The sequence below is a fragment of the Sinohyriopsis cumingii genome, unplaced genomic scaffold (genome assembly GCF_028554795.1).
Source record: "Sinohyriopsis cumingii isolate HCF-2022 unplaced genomic scaffold, ASM2855479v2 utg001182l, whole genome shotgun sequence".
NCBI classification, from domain to species: domain Eukaryota; kingdom Metazoa; phylum Mollusca; class Bivalvia; order Unionida; family Unionidae; genus Sinohyriopsis; species Sinohyriopsis cumingii.
The window spans coordinates 427,281-446,727 of record NW_028315970.1 but is presented as its reverse complement, the minus strand read 5'-3'; the positions used below and the strand labels follow the sequence as shown (position 1 = coordinate 446,727).

General features: G+C 39.1%; 1 protein-coding gene across 17 annotated transcripts in view; it reads right to left on the bottom strand.

Annotated features, from left to right (window-relative positions):
• The window catches only part of LOC149772736 (uncharacterized), a 98,319-nt gene that overhangs the window by 37,001 nt on the left and 41,871 nt on the right, over nt 1–19,447 (bottom strand). For 11 of the 17 annotated variants that reach the window (XM_089947406.1, XM_089947417.1, XM_089947421.1 and 8 more), the window contains exons 4-11: nt 16,182–16,259; nt 15,823–15,882; nt 14,796–14,873; nt 14,433–14,492; nt 8,368–8,445; nt 8,005–8,064; nt 1,944–2,021; nt 1,581–1,640 (exon numbers count right to left, since the gene is read on the bottom strand). In XM_089947406.1, coding sequence (XP_089803532.1) covers nt 1,581–1,640; nt 1,944–2,021; nt 8,005–8,064; nt 8,368–8,445; nt 14,433–14,492; nt 14,796–14,873; nt 15,823–15,882; nt 16,182–16,259 — 552 coding nt within the window. The remainder of the gene's footprint in view (nt 1–1,580; nt 1,641–1,943; nt 2,022–8,004; nt 8,065–8,367; nt 8,446–14,432; nt 14,493–14,795; nt 14,874–15,822; nt 15,883–16,181; nt 16,260–19,447) is intronic. The other 6 variants (XM_089947411.1, XM_089947420.1, XM_089947416.1 and 3 more) reach the window with 6 other exon arrangements.

Below are 19,447 nucleotides of genomic sequence, written 5' to 3'. Positions count from 1 at the left end.
TTTGTCAACCCTGTAGCTGCGATGTCAAAGTTAATTGCTGGGGTGTCCAAATGAAAATCTGGTGTATGACAACAGTACAACCGACGATGAAAACTTGATGGAATGCGCTTTTGTGTGAATACAATACGTTTGATGTTGAGATCTTGTAATAGATGAAGTAAACTATTCAACTATCTGTGACTCTGCTAGACCAAGGAGGCAATCTGACGTTGGATGGTTCCGTGTTCATCATAAAATCAACAGATGATGGATCTCTGGTCCAAGTGCTTGATAAGGTAGGAAGAAGAGGGCAGAGCAATATGTTAACAAGCGGAAAATTTATTTAAATCGAAGCTCTAAAGATTGTGTCTCTCCGCACCATATTACAGTCACGAGGTGACGAAGTAGTTTGATAACAAGCATCGTTACCTCTGCTTACATATGGAGAGGCTGACGTCTTTTAAGGTGCCTGAGAAGGAGTAGTGAGAAGTTTCGAGGTCTGGCACTGAGAAAACTCGTGTAGCGACATGGAGTGGAAACATTAATATATAATCGGTCATCGATTAAAGAATCTCTTCTATTGACCAGGGGTTAAGAAACGTCATATGTGGCTTTCGTCGGAAGTTGAGGTACTAAGCTCCGCATCGTAAACAGAGAGTGCATTGAGGCCCTATGTCTATTAGACTGGTTTCAATAAATGTCCGTATACACTAATTCAACAGAATGAACGACACATTGACTTCCGGTAACTTATCGTGTATGTTTTGAAGTCTTTGTTCAATATGATCCCTTGTAACAGGCACAGGTCACTCGAAGCGGAAGTATACCCTCTTTGTAGGAAAGACGTCTTCCAAGTCATAATATTGAGACGGGTTACGTAATGTTTAATCCAAGTGACTGTTCCTAGAATTAGCTATGCGAGCAGAGACATTGTTTTTCTTGTTCTCTCGCTGATCATGAAGAGATATAGAGTCGAACCCGTATGAGGCTACGCCTATATTTGTCGCCAACAAACGAGGAGTCCTGTGTTGATGACGTACGTGACGGTGCTGTATCCTATCATGCAGCTATCTGGCGTTTAGCAAATGGGGGTCCATTGATGATTTATCTCCCTTATCCGCCAAATATGTCAGCGCTAAAAACATGTCAGCATGTAGGCCTAATGTGTCTTTGTCCTTAGGCGTTAGATTCAAATGATTTGGGAATATACAATACATTGATGTGGACATAAAAATTAGCAGGACTTTTCTACAATCAAAGTACATTTTATTCAAACGGACTCCTCAGTCTTTTATATGATTTCAGAAGAGTTATTTTTATACAGTCTTAACTTGTCTTCTTCTTAAAGAATTATACATTTAGCCTGAAAGTCTTACTATTTGGAAAAGGAAACGTATTATGCAATGCCACGGTCGTTTTGCTAGACCTGTTTTATTACACCAAAAGAAGCAGTACAAGGTTGTAAAAGAAAAACAACCAGAGGTACATGCAAAATATGCTTTTCATTTTTGTGATTCACTGTCAAGACATAGTTCGGTTAGACGCCGATAGAAAGACATATGTTGGTTCGAAATGTATATATATATATATATTTCTCTTACCCGTCCTTCTTTATGTCGATTCCTACTTTAGGTGCTTGGGTCTCATTTAGTTCTTCCCTTCTGTAATATAAGAGATACGCATGGAAAGGTGAAAGTTATCGATGAATCAAAAATTCGTACCCTTTGGAACAATGAAACGTAGTTTCTACTGTCACAGTTCAAGGTAATAGATTCATTTTATCATACTAGGAGAAGCTATAAAAGGTTTCAAAAATAAACAACCTTTGATACACCCAAACTATGTTTTTATTATTTACTGAACGAACTGCAAAGTTAAATGCTTAGAGAATGACAGCATTTGAGGGATCAATGAAAATGTATGCCTTGAACAAATACTACTTAATTAACATGTATTCCTTTTACCCGTCCGTCTTCGTCTGGATTCCTACGCTTTCAGTTATTCCTGTTTTAGGAGGATGAGGCGCATTTTTGTCGTCTTCTCTGTAATATTGAAATAATTGCGCAGATGGCAAAATATAAATAGAATACTTAAGTCGATTGAAATACACTGCAAAATATGATTGACGTATTATGTGTCATGATACCAACAATATTGTTAACTTGCCTTTATATAAACATAAATATGGGTGAATGCATATGAATTATTCATTGCATTTGACATCAAAAGTAGCAGGACATTTGCACAGTCAAGGTTCATTTTATTGAAAGATGTCTCGTCATTTAAATATATTATTTACGAAGGGTGATTTTGATTTCGTTACAAATGGTCTTCTTGCTTTTTGTTTGAAATTCTTACCCTTTGGAAAAACTATATGGTGTAGTAAAATATATTTTTTTGAAAAGACTTAACCCCTCATAATACCTTATTATAACTACTGCTACCTCACAAATCCTGCCTACTCAGAGAAAACTGTTAAGGGAGCTAAAGATTTTCCGCCCACCGAGATGGCGGTTGAACATATTAATCTCCCCTTAATACTGCGATTGCGTCAAAGCCCGTGTATATCAGTTATTACTGGTGCGTAAGGCACGCTCTCTAAACGGAGTTAACTGTGGGAAGGTTGGGGTTGTGTTTCATGATCGGGTAAATATTCGTGAAGACACATAGTTTGCTAGCAACAAATTAGTTTCTTCTTTATATATGTTACCCAATAATAATACCTTCCGAGTATAAGTAAGAGGTAGAGGCAGGCACATCCCTTTACCCCAAAGAGGATATCTCTGGTCCTCTAACCTATTTGAGACAGCTTCTTGGTAACACACCTGGAGAATATTACATCTATCGTGGAGCCTCTTTGAAAAGTTACTATTTTCCCTTCCGCAAATCCAGCGAAAGTCGTGAAGCCGCGTGTTATGAAAGTGTCAAACGACCTGGAAGGATGACCTGTTGCGCCACCGCAACAGGTTATCCTTCCAGGTCGTATATCCCACTGGATCCAACTGAGCCCTTTGGGAGAGTGTGGACTTCGATCTCAATCCCATGGCATGCGTAATGTCAGTTAGAGAACAGTTCCGGTCAAAGGCTATTCTTTTCGTAACTGTTCTAACCTCATGAGACGAAATGCGTAACAAACTCATCCAAGCTAGAGTTATGTATTGATACGCAGAGCGAATAAAAAACTTAGTCCATAACGAAAGAGTGTGATTTGTTATATCGTTCTTTCGATGTTTGAAAGGAAGAATAGGCGTCATCTACTTGGACGCAACATTTCTGTCTTTTCAAGATTACGTTTTAAAGCGCATACTGGGTCCTGTAGATGACCTTGAATGGAGGTGTCAATAGAAGACAATGCTTTCAGTACAAGGGTTTGGTTACACATGGACGGCAGCTTCTTTTTGGCGATGAAAGAGGGATCCGTCATAAATGAAACTAATTGGTCTTGTCGGAACTACATATTATTCGGGTACATTGATACGGCTTGTATTTCGCTTATCCTGCCTGCCGTCAATAATGTGATGAGGAAGCATGTTTTGTATAAAATTGTGCCAGTTAGTCATTTGAAAGCGGATAAGCGGATGCTTTGTTTAACCAGGCTTGTACCCGTGATATATTCCACTCTGAGCAAAGAGGCAAAACGTTTTAGACCGTGTATAATGAAAGTTGAAGACGAGGTAGGATAAGTCTTTGTTTGACACATAACCTCTTTTTCATGACGATCAATGGTGTCTGCGATCATGTTGCTGTAAAGTTTGACTGTGTTTAATGCTGACATTTCTTCGTCGAAGAGCCAGAGGAGGTAGTTAGCTTTCTCAGGTATAGATGAATGTAGAGGTATAGTGTGTTCCTCTATACTCCAATGTGTAAATAAATTCCATTTGCCTTCCCAAGCTTTCAGAGTCCAGCGCATTCTTGCTTCAGCGATTGTCTCCACGACTGTTTATGTCTAAGGGCCTGTTTAGTATGATCCAGACGTGCAGGTTCAGTAGGTCTGTATTTGGGAGAAACAAGAACCGTTGTGTTTTTTTAAGTAGATGAGAGAAAGTCTTTAGTTTCTGGGAAATTTCCGTTGTAAGATTGATGAAGTGGTTGATATACGAAAACTCCCATCTGAGTGGTGAAATGAAGACGACGAGATACTCCGGTTCTCTTGCATTCTTGTATCACCTGCGTCTTATGATGTGTTGGACGCTAGGTTTATGCGTCCAGGCCGTTGCAACCTATGGATAGCGCGTCGAAAGCCCAGGATTTCGGAAGAGGGACTGGTGAGACATAGGTTGGGAGCTTGGTGTTCCATCATGTCGCAAAGAGGTCCACAAGTGATGGGTACTATCGTGTAAAGATCGGAGGGAAATTCGAGTGATCGAAGGGTCATTCCGTCTGTATAAGTTGGATATACCCGGATACATAATTTTCAGTACTTTATCAGTCAAGGAATATGATGAACTTAGACACGGACTTGTTGTTGAGGTCACCAGCAGAGAAAGTCGCAAAACAATTATATAAAAGTATGTGGACTTTGTTTGGCCTTTCCGTTTGAGATATGTCGCCACCGAAGAGTTGTCGGTTAGAATGAGGACTCCCTTTCCATTTAGAAATTCCGGCCACCAGTGAAAGGGTGTCTACAAGGCCTTCATCTCTAGCATAATGATAAGCATACGTCGGTGCTTGGGAGACCACATCCAACTGACTTTGCCAAAAGACGATAGAAGCTGAGCTCTCAGCCTTCTGTACTTGCATCCGTACCTATTGTAAACTTCTACGGTTGTATTTGCAGACGTATACCCGCTATGAGCCAAATTAGATTAATCTACGTCTGCTTACAAAACCTCACAGTTATACAAATGGCGAGATGTTGGGCCAGCGAGCAAATATTTGCATCCATTGCGATAAACTAAGCATTTATATAGGGCGCAAATGAAGGCTAGCTAGGGTGATGAGGTCTACTGCCGCGTTCAGCAAGCCTAGAAGCGAAAAATTGCACGTGCGGAGAGTTTTTTCCTTGAGAGTAACGAAGCCACCATTGTCCTGAATTTCAGTGTCAGTTCCTGAGGAAGACGTCCTATCTTTATATGGTGTGTTGAACTCCATACCTAGGTGAAGAAATTGCTGAAATGGTGCTCGGTCGGATTTGTCAATGTTGACGAGGAAACCCAGCTTTGTAAGCAGTGTAATAAGGGTTATAAAATCGTCCTCTAATATATAACTCACCTGATGATTTAGTCCAAGTAACATGATGTAGCTGCCTTAGAGCTGGTAAGACATGAGCCAAATTACAGTTGATATGTACAGTTAAGAACCTGGGACTGATGTTGAGTCCAAAATGGGAGTGTGCGGAATTAATATACGATGTTCTTGTAGGGGAATAACTGGAACTTCTTTACGCCTTATCATTAGGGACGTGAAAATGTGTGTCTTTAACGTCTATACTCATTGGGAAGTGTGCCTCTTTGATGGCATTCAAAATGTACCATGGGGTTTTCCTTGAGAACCAAGGAGCGTGAAGGAATTGATTGAGGGCGCTTATGTCGAGGATAGAGTGCTGTTTGCCTTTGGAACCAACAAATTGTTTCTATCGTCCTTTTTTGGAGAGGTCGTTCACTTCGTGCTGCAAGGTGATGGTTTTGTATGGGACCATTTCAATATATTTAGCTGATGGGACTCTTGTCAGAGGAGGACGTGTTTTGAAATCGATACAGAGTCAATTGGAAACCAGTTGTCGGGTCCACTGATAATCGTTCCCTACCTTCTGCCATACGAAAGCAAAGTATTTGTAGCCTCTCTTCTGTCGGGATCATTATTACTGGTGGTTTGGAGATGATGTCATGCATTAAGATATGGTGGCGATCATGTAGAAAAACGGTGGCGTAAGCGATCGATGCCTTCTAATCCTTGGTCCAACTTGGTTCGCGAGAACTCGTCCTCGACGAGAGGAACTAAGATGGGACAGCTTGTCAGAGATTTGTGTTCGAATTGTGCGACTTGGATCCTTTTGTTGATTTCCCGAAATGTTCTGTATCGGTTTTCCGGTTGTGGCGGAGGACCTTTGGTATCCTTAGTAGTTTGTTTGCGTACTTCATCAATCTGGCAGTTCAAAAGTAAATTATAATATAACGAATATTCTCGCAGTTTGCCCGGATGGTGATCCTTAATGAAAGCGGTGGTAGAGTTTAGTGTGTCTAATTCGGCCAATAGTAATTGATCAGCTACATTGACAGCATTAGCTAAGGTATGTTCGGTAGCTCTGTTCAAGATCCCGGCTATTATAGTGATCGACTCCCGTGCATCTAGTGTGGAAATCAGAGTAGAAGAAGATGAGCTCTATTCAACACGTTGGAAAATAGCTGTAGATACCAATATCAACATAAATCCCAAGGCTAATACATTGAGGACCAAGTGTTGAGTGTCTTCAAAATAATGTCAATCCCTCCGAATATAATATGGCTTTGTCAACCCTGTAGCTGCGATGTCAAAGTTAATTGCTGGGGTGTCCAAATGAAAATCTGGTGTATGACAACAGTACAACCGACGATGAAAACTTGATGGAATGCGCTTTTGTGTGAATACAATACGTTTGATGTTGAGATCTTGTAATAGATGAAGTAAACTATTCAACTATCTGTGATTCTGCTAGACCAAGGAGGCAATCTGACGTTGGATGGTTCCGTGTTCATCATAAAATCAACAGATGATGGATCTCTGGTCCAAGTGCTTGATAAGGTAGGAAGAAGAGGGCAGAGCAATATGTTAACAAGCGGAAAATTTATTTAAATCGAAGCTCTAAAGATTGTGTCTCTCCGCACCATATTACAGTCACGAGGTGACGAAGTAGTTTGATAACAAGCATCGTTACCTCTGCTTACATATGGAGAGGCTGACGTCTTTTAAGGTGCCTGAGAAGGAGTAGTGAGAAGTTTCGAGGTCTGGCACTGAGAAAACTCGTGTAGCGACATGGAGTGGAAACATTAATCTATAATCGGTCATCGATTAAAGAATCTCTTCTATTGACCAGGGGTTAAGAAACGTCATATGTGGCTTTCGTCGGAAGTTGAGGTACTAAGCTCCGCATCGTAAACAGAGAGTGCATTGAGGCCCTATGTCTATTAGACTGGTTTCAATAAATGTCCGTATACACTAATTCAACAGAATGAACGACACATTGACTTCCGGTAACTTATCGTGTATGTTTTGAAGTCTTTGTTCAATATGATCCCTTGTAACAGGCACAGGTCACTCGAAGCGGAAGTATACCCTCTTTGTAGGAAAGACGTCTTCCAAGTCATAATATTGAGACGGGTTACGTAATGTTTAATCCAAGTGACTGTTCCTAGAATTAGCTATGCGAGCAGAGACATTGTTTTTCTTGTTCTCTCGCTGATCATGAAGAGATATAGAGTCGAACCCGTATGAGGCTACGCCTATATTTGTCGCCAACAAACGAGGAGTCCTGTGTTGATGACGTACGTGACGGTGCTGTATCCTATCATGCAGCTATCTGGCGTTTAGCAAATGGGGGTCCATTGATGATTTATCTCCCTTATCCGCCAAATATGTCAGCGCTAAAAACATGTCAGCATGTAGGCCTAATGTGTCTTTGTCCTTAGGCGTTAGATTCAAATGATTTGGGAATATACAATACATTGATGTGGACATAAAAATTAGCAGGACTTTTCTACAATCAAAGTACATTTTATTCAAACGGACTCCTCAGTCTTTTATATGATTTCAGAAGAGTTATTTTTATACAGTCTTAACTTGTCTTCTTCTTAAAGAATTATACATTTAGCCTGAAAGTCTTACTATTTGGAAAAGGAAACGTATTATGCAATGCCACGGTCGTTTTGCTAGACCTCTTTTATTACACCAAAAGAAGCAGTACAAGGTTGTAAAAGAAAAACAACCAGAGGTACATGCAAAATATGCTTTTCATTTTTGTGATTCACTGTCAAGACATAGTTCGGTTAGACGCCGATAGAAAGACATATGTTGGTTCGAAATGTATATATATATATATATTTCTCTTACCCGTCCTTCTTTATGTCGATTCCTACTTTAGGTGCTTGGGTCTCATTTAGTTCTTCCCTTCTGTAATATAAGAGATACGCATGGAAAGGTGAAAGTTATCGATGAATCAAAAATTCGTACCCTTTGGAACAATGAAACGTAGTTTCTACTGTCACAGTTCAAGGTAATAGATTCATTTTATCATACTAGGAGAAGCTATAAAAGGTTTCAAAAATAAACAACCTTTGATACACCCAAACTATGTTTTTATTATTTACTGAACGAACTGCAAAGTTAGATGCTTAGAGAATGACAGCATTTGAGGGATCAATGAAAATGTATGCCTTGAACAAATACTACTTAATTAACATGTATTCCTTTTACCCGTCCGTCTTCGTCTGGATTCCTACGCTTTCAGTTATTCCTGTTTTAGGAGGATGAGGCGCATTTTTGTCGTCTTCTCTGTAATATTGAAATAATTGCGCAGATGGCAAAATATAAATAGAATACTTAAGTCGATTGAAATACACTGCAAAATATGATTGACGTATTATGTGTCATGATACCAACAATATTGTTAACTTGCCTTTATATAAACATAAATATGGGTGAATGCATATGAATTATTCATTGCATTTGACATTAAAAGTAGCAGGACATTTGCACAGTCAAGGTTCATTTTATTGAAAGATGTCTCGTCATTTAAATATATTATTTACGAAGGGTGATTTTGATTTCGTTACAAATGGTCTTCTTGCTTTTTGTTTGAAATTCTTACCCTTTGGAAAAACTATATGGTGTAGTAAAATATATTTTTTTGAAAAGACTTAACCCCTCATAATACCTTATTATAACTACTGCTACCTCACAAATCCTGCCTACTCAGAGAAAACTGTTAAGGGAGCTAAAGATTTTCCGCCCACCGAGATGGCGGTTGAACATATTAATCTCCCCTTAATACTGCGATTGCGTCAAAGCCCGTGTATATCAGTTATTACTGGTGCGTAAGGCACGCTCTCTAAACGGAGTTAACTGTGGGAAGGTTGGGGTTGTGTTTCATGATCGGGTAAATATTCGTGAAGACACATAGTTTGCTAGCAACAAATTAGTTTCTTCTTTATATATGTTACCCAATAATAATACCTTCCGAGTATAAGTAAGAGGTAGAGGCAGGCACATCCCTTTACCCCAAAGAGGATATCTCTGGTCCTCTAACCTATTTGAGACAGCTTCTTGGTAACACACCTGGAGAATATTACATCTATCGTGGAGCCTCTTTGAAAAGTTACTATTTTCCCTTCCGCAAATCCAGCGAAAGTCGTGAAGCCGCGTGTTATGAAAGTGTCAAACGACCTGGAAGGATGACCTGTTGCGCCACCGCAACAGGTTATCCTTCCAGGTCGTATATCCCACTGGATCCAACTGAGCCCTTTGGGAGAGTGTGGACTTCGATCTCAATCCCATGGCATGCGTAATGTCAGTTAGAGAACAGTTCCGGTCAAAGGCTATTCTTTTCGTAACTGTTCTAACCTCATGAGACGAAATGCGTAACAAACTCATCCAAGCTAGAGTTATGTATTGATACGCAGAGCGAATAAAAAACTTAGTCCATAACGAAAGAGTGTGATTTGTTATATCGTTCTTTCGATGTTTGAAAGGAAGAATAGGCGTCATCTACTTGGACGCAACATTTCTGTCTTTTCAAGATTACGTTTTAAAGCGCATACTGGGTCCTGTAGATGACCTTGAATGGAGGTGTCAATAGAAGACAATGCTTTCAGTACAAGGGTTTGGTTACACATGGACGGCAGCTTCTTTTTGGCGATGAAAGAGGGATCCGTCATAAATGAAACTAATTGGTCTTGTCGGAACTACATATTATTCGGGTACATTGATACGGCTTGTATTTCGCTTATCCTGCCTGCCGTCAATAATGTGATGAGGAAGCATGTTTTGTATAAAATTGTGCCAGTTAGTCATTTGAAAGCGGATAAGCGGATGCTTTGTTTAACCAGGCTTGTACCCGTGATATATTCCACTCTGAGCAAAGAGGCAAAACGTTTTAGACCGTGTATAATGAAAGTTGAAGACGAGGTAGGATAAGTCTTTGTTTGACACATAACCTCTTTTTCATGACGATCAATGGTGTCTGCGATCATGTTGCTGTAAAGTTTGACTGTGTTTAATGCTGACATTTCTTCGTCGAAGAGCCAGAGGAGGTAGTTAGCTTTCTCAGGTATAGATGAATGTAGAGGTATAGTGTGTTCCTCTATACTCCAATGTGTAAATAAATTCCATTTGCCTTCCCAAGCTTTCAGAGTCCAGCGCATTCTTGCTTCAGCGATTGTCTCCACGACTGTTTATGTCTAAGGGCCTGTTTAGTATGATCCAGACGTGCAGGTTCAGTAGGTCTGTATTTGGGAGAAACAAGAACCGTTGTGTTTTTTTAAGTAGATGAGAGAAAGTCTTTAGTTTCTGGGAAATTTCCGTTGTAAGATTGATGAAGTGGTTGATATACGAAAACTCCCATCTGAGTGGTGAAATGAAGACGACGAGATACTCCGGTTCTCTTGCATTCTTGTATCACCTGCGTCTTATGATGTGTTGGACGCTAGGTTTATGCGTCCAGGCCGTTGCAACCTATGGATAGCGCGTCGAAAGCCCAGGATTTCGGAAGAGGGACTGGTGAGACATAGGTTGGGAGCTTGGTGTTCCATCATGTCGCAAAGAGGTCCACAAGTGATGGGTACTATCGTGTAAAGATCGGAGGGAAATTCGAGTGATCGAAGGGTCATTCCGTCTGTATAAGTTGGATATACCCGGATACATAATTTTCAGTACTTTATCAGTCAAGGAATATGATGAACTTAGACACGGACTTGTTGTTGAGGTCACCAGCAGAGAAAGTCGCAAAACAATTATATAAAAGTATGTGGACTTTGTTTGGCCTTTCCGTTTGAGATATGTCGCCACCGAAGAGTTGTCGGTTAGAATGAGGACTCCCTTTCCATTTAGAAATTCCGGCCACCAGTGAAAGGGTGTCTACAAGGCCTTCATCTCTAGCATAATGATAAGCATACGTCGGTGCTTGGGAGACCACATCCAACTGACTTTGCCAAAAGACGATAGAAGCTGAGCTCTCAGCCTTCTGTACTTGCATCCGTACCTATTGTAAACTTCTACGGTTGTATTTGCAGACGTATACCCGCTATGAGCCAAATTAGATTAATCTACGTCTGCTTACAAAACCTCACAGTTATACAAATGGCGAGATGTTGGGCCAGCGAGCAAATATTTGCATCCATTGCGATAAACTAAGCATTTATATAGGGCGCAAATGAAGGCTAGCTAGGGTGATGAGGTCTACTGCCGCGTTCAGCAAGCCTAGAAGCGAAAAATTGCACGTGCGGAGAGTTTTTTCCTTGAGAGTAACGAAGCCACCATTGTCCTGAATTTCAGTGTCAGTTCCTGAGGAAGACGTCCTATCTTTATATGGTGTGTTGAACTCCATACCTAGGTGAAGAAATTGCTGAAATGGTGCTCGGTCGGATTTGTCAATGTTGACGAGGAAACCCAGCTTTGTAAGCAGTGTAATAAGGGTTATAAAATCGTCCTCTAATATATAACTCACCTGATGATTTAGTCCAAGTAACATGATGTAGCTGCCTTAGAGCTGGTAAGACATGAGCCAAATTACAGTTGATATGTACAGTTAAGAACCTGGGACTGATGTTGAGTCCAAAATGGGAGTGTGCGGAATTAATATACGATGTTCTTGTAGGGTAATAACTGGAACTTCTTTACGCCTTATCATTAGGGACGTGAAAATGTGTGTCTTTAACGTCTATACTCATTGGGAAGTGTGCCTCTTTGATGGCATTCAAAATGTACCATGGGGTTTTCCTTGAGAACCAAGGAGCGTGAAGGAATTGATTGAGGGCGCTTATGTCGAGGATAGAGTGCTGTTTGCCTTTGGAACCAACAAATTGTTTCTATCGTCCTTTTTTGGAGAGGTCGTTCACTTCGTGCTGCAAGGTGATGGTTTTGTATGGGACCATTTCAATATATTTAGCTGATGGGACTCTTGTCAGAGGAGGACGTGTTTTGAAATCGATACAGAGTCAATTGGAAACCAGTTGTCGGGTCCACTGATAATCGTTCCCTACCTTCTGCCATACGAAAGCAAAGTATTTGTAGCCTCTCTTCTGTCGGGATCATTATTACTGGTGGTTTGGAGATGATGTCATGCATTAAGATATGGTGGCGATCATGTAGAAAAACGGTGGCGTAAGCGATCGATGCCTTCTAATCCTTGGTCCAACTTGGTTCGCGAGAACTCGTCCTCGACGAGAGGAACTAAGATGGGACAGCTTGTCAGAGATTTGTGTTCGAATTGTGCGACTTGGATCCTTTTGTTGATTTCCCGAAATGTTCTGTATCGGTTTTCCGGTTGTGGCGGAGGACCTTTGGTATCCTTAGTAGTTTGTTTGCGTACTTCATCAATCTGGCAGTTCAAAAGTAAATTATAATATAACGAATATTCTCGCAGTTTGCCCGGATGGTGATCCTTAATGAAAGCGGTGGTAGAGTTTAGTGTGTCTAATTCGGCCAATAGTAATTGATCAGCTACATTGACAGCATTAGCTAAGGTATGTTCGGTAGCTCTGTTCAAGATCCCGGCTATTATAGTGATCGACTCCCGTGCATCTAGTGTGGAAATCAGAGTAGAAGAAGATGAGCTCTATTCAATACGTTGGAAAATAGCTGTAGATACCAATATCAACATAAATCCCAAGGCTAATACATTGAGGACCAAGTGTTGAGTGTCTTCAAAATAATGTCAATCCCTCCGAATATAATATGGCTTTGTCAACCCTGTAGCTGCGATGTCAAAGTTAATTGCTGGGGTGTCCAAATGAAAATCTGGTGTATGACAACAGTACAACCGACGATGAAAACTTGATGGAATGCGCTTTTGTGTGAATACAATACGTTTGATGTTGAGATCTTGTAATAGATGAAGTAAACTATTCAACTATCTGTGATTCTGCTAGACCAAGGAGGCAATCTGACGTTGGATGGTTCCGTGTTCATCATAAAATCAACAGATGATGGATCTCTGGTCCAAGTGCTTGATAAGGTAGGAAGAAGAGGGCAGAGCAATATGTTAACAAGCGGAAAATTTATTTAAATCGAAGCTCTAAAGATTGTGTCTCTCCGCACCATATTACAGTCACGAGGTGACGAAGTAGTTTGATAACAAGCATCGTTACCTCTGCTTACATATGGAGAGGCTGACGTCTTTTAAGGTGCCTGAGAAGGAGTAGTGAGAAGTTTCGAGGTCTGGCACTGAGAAAACTCGTGTAGCGACATGGAGTGGAAACATTAATTTATAATCGGTCATCGATTAAAGAATCTCTTCTATTGACCAGGGGTTAAGAAACGTCATATGTGGCTTTCGTCGGAAGTTGAGGTACTAAGCTCCGCATCGTAAACAGAGAGTGCATTGAGGCCCTATGTCTATTAGACTGGTTTCAATAAATGTCCGTATACACTAATTCAACAGAATGAACGACACATTGACTTCCGGTAACTTATCGTGTATGTTTTGAAGTCTTTGTTCAATATGATCCCTTGTAACAGGCACAGGTCACTCGAAGCGGAAGTATACCCTCTTTGTAGGAAAGACGTCTTCCAAGTCATAATATTGAGACGGGTTACGTAATGTTTAATCCAAGTGACTGTTCCTAGAATTAGCTATGCGAGCAGAGACATTGTTTTTCTTGTTCTCTCGCTGATCATGAAGAGATATAGAGTCGAACCCGTATGAGGCTACGCCTATATTTGTCGCCAACAAACGAGGAGTCCTGTGTTGATGACGTACGTGACGGTGCTGTATCCTATCATGCAGCTATCTGGCGTTTAGCAAATGGGGGTCCATTGATGATTTATCTCCCTTATCCGCCAAATATGTCAGCGCTAAAAACATGTCAGCATGTAGGCCTAATGTGTCTTTGTCCTTAGCCGTTAGATTCAAATGATTTGGGAATATACAATACATTGATGTGGACATAAAAATTAGCAGGACTTTTCTACAATCAAAGTACATTTTATTCAAACGGACTCCTCAGTCTTTTATATGATTTCAGAAGAGTTATTTTTATACAGTCTTAACTTGTCTTCTTCTTAAAGAATTATACATTTAGCCTGAAAGTCTTACTATTTGGAAAAGGAAACGTATTATGCAATGCCACGGTCGTTTTGCTAGACCTCTTTTATTACACCAAAAGAAGCAGTACAAGGTTGTAAAAGAAAAACAACCAGAGGTACATGCAAAATATGCTTTTCATTTTTGTGATTCACTGTCAAGACATAGTTCGGTTAGACGCCGATAGAAAGACATATGTTGGTTCGAAATGTATATATATATATATATATATTTCTCTTACCCGTCCTTCTTTATGTCGATTCCTACTTTAGGTGCTTGGGTCTCATTTAGTTCTTCCCTTCTGTAATATAAGAGATACGCATGGAAAGGTGAAAGTTATCGATGAATCAAAAATTCGTACCCTTTGGAACAATGAAACGTAGTTTCTACTGTCACAGTTCAAGGTAATAGATTCATTTTATTATACTAGGAGAAGCTATAAAAGGTTTCAAAAATAAACAACCTTTGATACACTCAAACTATGTTTTTATTATTTACTGAACGAACTGCAAAGTTAGATGCTTAGAGAATGACAGCATTTGAGGGATCAATGAAAATGTATGCCTTGAACAAATACTACTTAATTGACATATATTCCTTTTACCCGTCCGTCTTCGTCTGGATTCCTACGCTTTCAGTTATTCCTGTTTTAGGAGGATGAGGCGCATTTTTGTCGTCTTCTCTGTAATATTGAAATAATTGCGCAGATGGCAAAATATAAATAGAATACTTAAGTCGATTGAAATACACTGCAAAATATGATTGACGTATTATGTGTCATGATACCAACAATATTGTTAACTTGCCTTTATATAAACATAAATATGGGTGAATGCATATGAATTATTCATTGCATTTGACATTAAAAGTAGCAGGACATTTGTACAGTCAAGGTTCATTTTATTGAAAGATGTCTCGTCATTTAAATATATTATTTACGAAGGGTGATTTTGATTTCGTTACAAATGGTCTTCTTGCTTTTTGTTTGAAATTCTTACCCTTTGGAAAAACTATATGGTGTAGTAAAATATATTTTTTTGAAAAGACTTAACCCCTCATAATACCTTATTATAACTACTGCTACCTCACAAATCCTGCCTACTCAGAGAGAACTGTTAAGGGAGCTAAAGATTTTCCGCCCACCGAAATGGCGGTTGAACATATTAATCTCCCCTTAATACTGCGATTGCGTCAAAGCCCGTGTATATCAGTTATTACTGGTGCGTAAGGCACGCTCTCTAAACGGAGTTAACTGTGGAAAGGTTGGGGTTGTTTTTCATGATCGGGTAATGCTTTTCATTTTTGTGATTCACTTTCAAGACATAGTTCGGTTAGACACCGATAGAAAGACATATGTTGGTTCAATATATATATATATATATATATATATATATATATATATATATATATATATATATATATATATATATATATATATATACATACATATATATATATATATATACATATATATATATATATATATATATATATATATATATATATATATATATATATATATATATATATATATATATATATATATATATATATATATATATATATATATATATATATATATATATATATATATATATATATATATATATATATATATATATATATCTTACCCGTCCTTCTTTATTTCGATTCCTACTTTAGGTGCTTGGGTCTCATTTCGCTCTTCCCTTCTGTAATATGAGAGATGCGCATGGAAAGATTAAAGTTATAGATGAATCTAAAATTCCTACCCGTTGGAACAATGAGACGTAGTTTCTACTGACACAGTTCAAGGTAAAAGATCAATTTTATTATACTAGGAGAAGCTATAAAATGTTTCATAAAGAAATAACCTTAGACATACCCAAACTATGTTTTTTTATTTAATGAACGCTCTGCAAAGTTACATGTTTAGGAAATGACAGCATTTGAGGGATCAGAAATGTATGCCTTGAACAAATTCGACTTAATCAACATGTATTTCTCTTACCTGTCCGTTTTCGTCTGGATTCTTACGGTTTCGGTTATTACTGATTTAGGAGGATGAGGCGCATTTTTTTCGTCTTCTCTGTAATATTGAACAAGTTGTACAGATTGCAAAATATAATTGGAATACTTAAATCAATTGTAATACTCTGTAAAATATGATTGACGTATTATGTGTAATGATACCAACATTCGTGGTCAACTTACCTTTGTATAAACATACATATTGGTGAATGGAAATGAAATGTTCATTGCATTTGACATGAAAAGTAGCATGACATTTGTACAGTCAACTTTCATTGTATTGAAACATGTCTCGTCATTTAAATGTATTATTTCATAAGGGTGATTTTGATTTCGTTAGAAATGGTCTTCTTGCTTTCTGTTTGAAATTCTTACCCTTTGGAAAAACTATATGGTGTAGTAAAATATATTTCGTTGAAAATACATACCCCCTCATAATATCTTATAACTACTGCTACCTCACAAATCCTGCCTACTCAGAGAAAACTGTTAAGTAAAGGAAGCTAAAGGGTTTCCTCCAACCAAAATGGCAGTTGGACATATTACTCTCCCCTTAATATTGCGATTGCGTCAAAGCCCGTGCATATCACAGTTATTACTGGTGCGTAAGGCACCCTCTCAAAACGGAGTTAACTGAGGGGAAGTTGGGTATGTGTTTCATGATCGGGTAAATATTCGCGAAGACACATAGTTTACTAGCCAAAAATTAGTTTGTTCTTTATATAAGTTACCCAATAATAATACCTTCCGAACATAGGTAAAAGGTAGAGGCAGGTACATCCCTTTACCCGAAAGAGGATATCTCTGGTCCTCTAACTTATTTGAGACATCGTCTTGGCAACACGATTGGAGATTATTACATATATCGTGGGGTCTCTTTGAAAAGTTACTATTTTCCCTTTCGCAAATTCAGCGAAAGTCGTGAAGCCCGGTGTTATGAAGGTGTTAAACGACCTGGAAAGATGACCCGTTGCGCCACCTCTATAGATCCCACTGGATCCAACTGAGCCCTTTGGGAGAGTGTGGACTTCGATCTCAATCCCATGGCATGCACAATGTCGGTTAGAGAAATGTCCCGGTCAAAGGCTAATCTTTCCGTAACTGCTCTAACCTCATGAGACGATATGCGTAACAAACTCATCTGAGCTAGAGTTATGTATTGATACGCTGAGCGAATAACCATCTTAATCCATAACGAAAGAGTGTGATTTGTTATATCGTTCTTTCCATGCTTGAAAAGGAAGAATAGGCGTCATCATCTTGGACGCAACATTTCTGTCTTTTTAAGATTACATTTTAAAGCGCACATTGGGTCCTGTAGATGGACTTGAATGGAGGCTTCAAAAGAAGACAATGCTTTCAGTACAAAGGTGTAGTTACACATGGACTGGAGCCTCTTTTTGGCAATGAAAGAGTGGAGCCGTCATAAATGAACCTAATCGGTCTTGTCGGAACTACATATTATTCGGGTCCCTTGATATGGCTTGTATTTCGCGTATCCTGCCTGCCGTCAATAATGTGATGAGGACGCATGTTTTGTATAAAATTGTGTCAATCAGTCACTTGAAAGTGGATAAACGGATGCTTTGTTCAACCAAGCATGTAGCTGTGATATATTCCCCTCTGAGCAAAGAGGCAAAACGTTTTAGACCGTGTATAATGAAAGTTGAAGACGAGGTAAGATAAGTCTTTGTTTGACATATAACCTCTTTTTCGTGACGATGAATCGTGTCTATGATCATGTTGCTGTACATTTTGATTGTGTTTAATGCTAACATTTTCTCGTCGAAGACTCAGATGAGGAAGTTAGCTTTCTCAGGTATAGATGCATGTAGAGGTATAGTGTGTTCCTGTATACTCCAATGTGTAAATAAATTCCACTTGACTTCCTAAGGTTTCAGAGTCCAGCGCATTCTTGCTTCAGTGATTGTCTCCACGACTGTATATGTCTAAGGGCCTGTTTAGTATGATCCAGACGTGCAGGTTCAGTAGGTCTGTATTTGGGAGAAACAACAGCCGTCGTGATTGTTTAAGTAGATGAGAGAAAGTCTTTAGTTTCTGGGAAATTTCCGTTGTAAGATTGATGAAGTGGCTGATATACGACAACTCCCATCTGAGTGGAGAAATGAAGGTGACGAGATACTCTGGTTCTCTTGCTTTCTTGTATCACCTGCGGAATATAATGTGTTGGACGGTAGGTCTATGCATCTAGGCCGTTGCAACCTATGGATAGCGCGTCGAAAGCCCAGAATTTCGGAAGAGGGTCTGGTGAGACTGATAAAAAAGATTTATTGCGTATCACCAAGTTGAGTTGGACGCTAGATTATTTTGCGGAGTGTCAAGAAAAAGTTTGAAATTTTGACTAACACATCGACCAAAATCTTCAAAACTGGTAACTACAAAATGCAGACAGCCAAACCAAAATGATATATTGTTTGGAATTCGAATAATACAATTAATGTAGCAATTGAATAACCCCAAATGCTTTTTGATCTTATGCGAGTTGTAGTCGTACAAATTATGCATTATCACCGGAATAAAATTGAGCATCTTCAAATGAAGTTTGTACCGTTTAGGTTCCTCACATCAATATTTGCCCGTAAAATATCAATGATCTCCAGTTTATTCATGACTATGTTTCTCCTCACAGATCCAATGCTACTCTGATTTCATAACACTGTCTCTGTCCTCTGCTGTATAAATGATGTTTGACACAGGAACAGCTCTCACATGTTTAACTTTGCCTTGCAAATGGCGTATGGAATGTTTTAGCAGTCAGCACTGCGATACAATCACATGAGTTTGTTTAGAATGTCCTTTATGCAGATCAACTTTTACGAAAAACCGCAAGGAACGTGATGTTGGTATTTCTGTCGCAACACGAAATGTTGATGCGAAAATTCTCCAAAAATTACTCGCCGTAGACTTAATGATCCTATGTCAGGCATCCATCACACCAGACCACACATTGGGTGTGCGAGCTTGAAGCCTCACAAGGCGAGACGGGACCAGGAGACCACATCCATTGTGTGCAAAGCTCCTCTTTACCTAAATGAACTGCTCAAGTTTTTATTAACAAGGAAGCACTTCTTAGAGATCTGAAGGAAAGATTGATAGTGCGTATTCTTTTTAAAACAATTAAAGAAACTCCGATGCTGGATAACTTCATGCTAGAAATGTCTAACGAGTCTTATTTTGCAACTATTCTGTGAATATAATTCAATGCATACCTATATATTTTAGAGA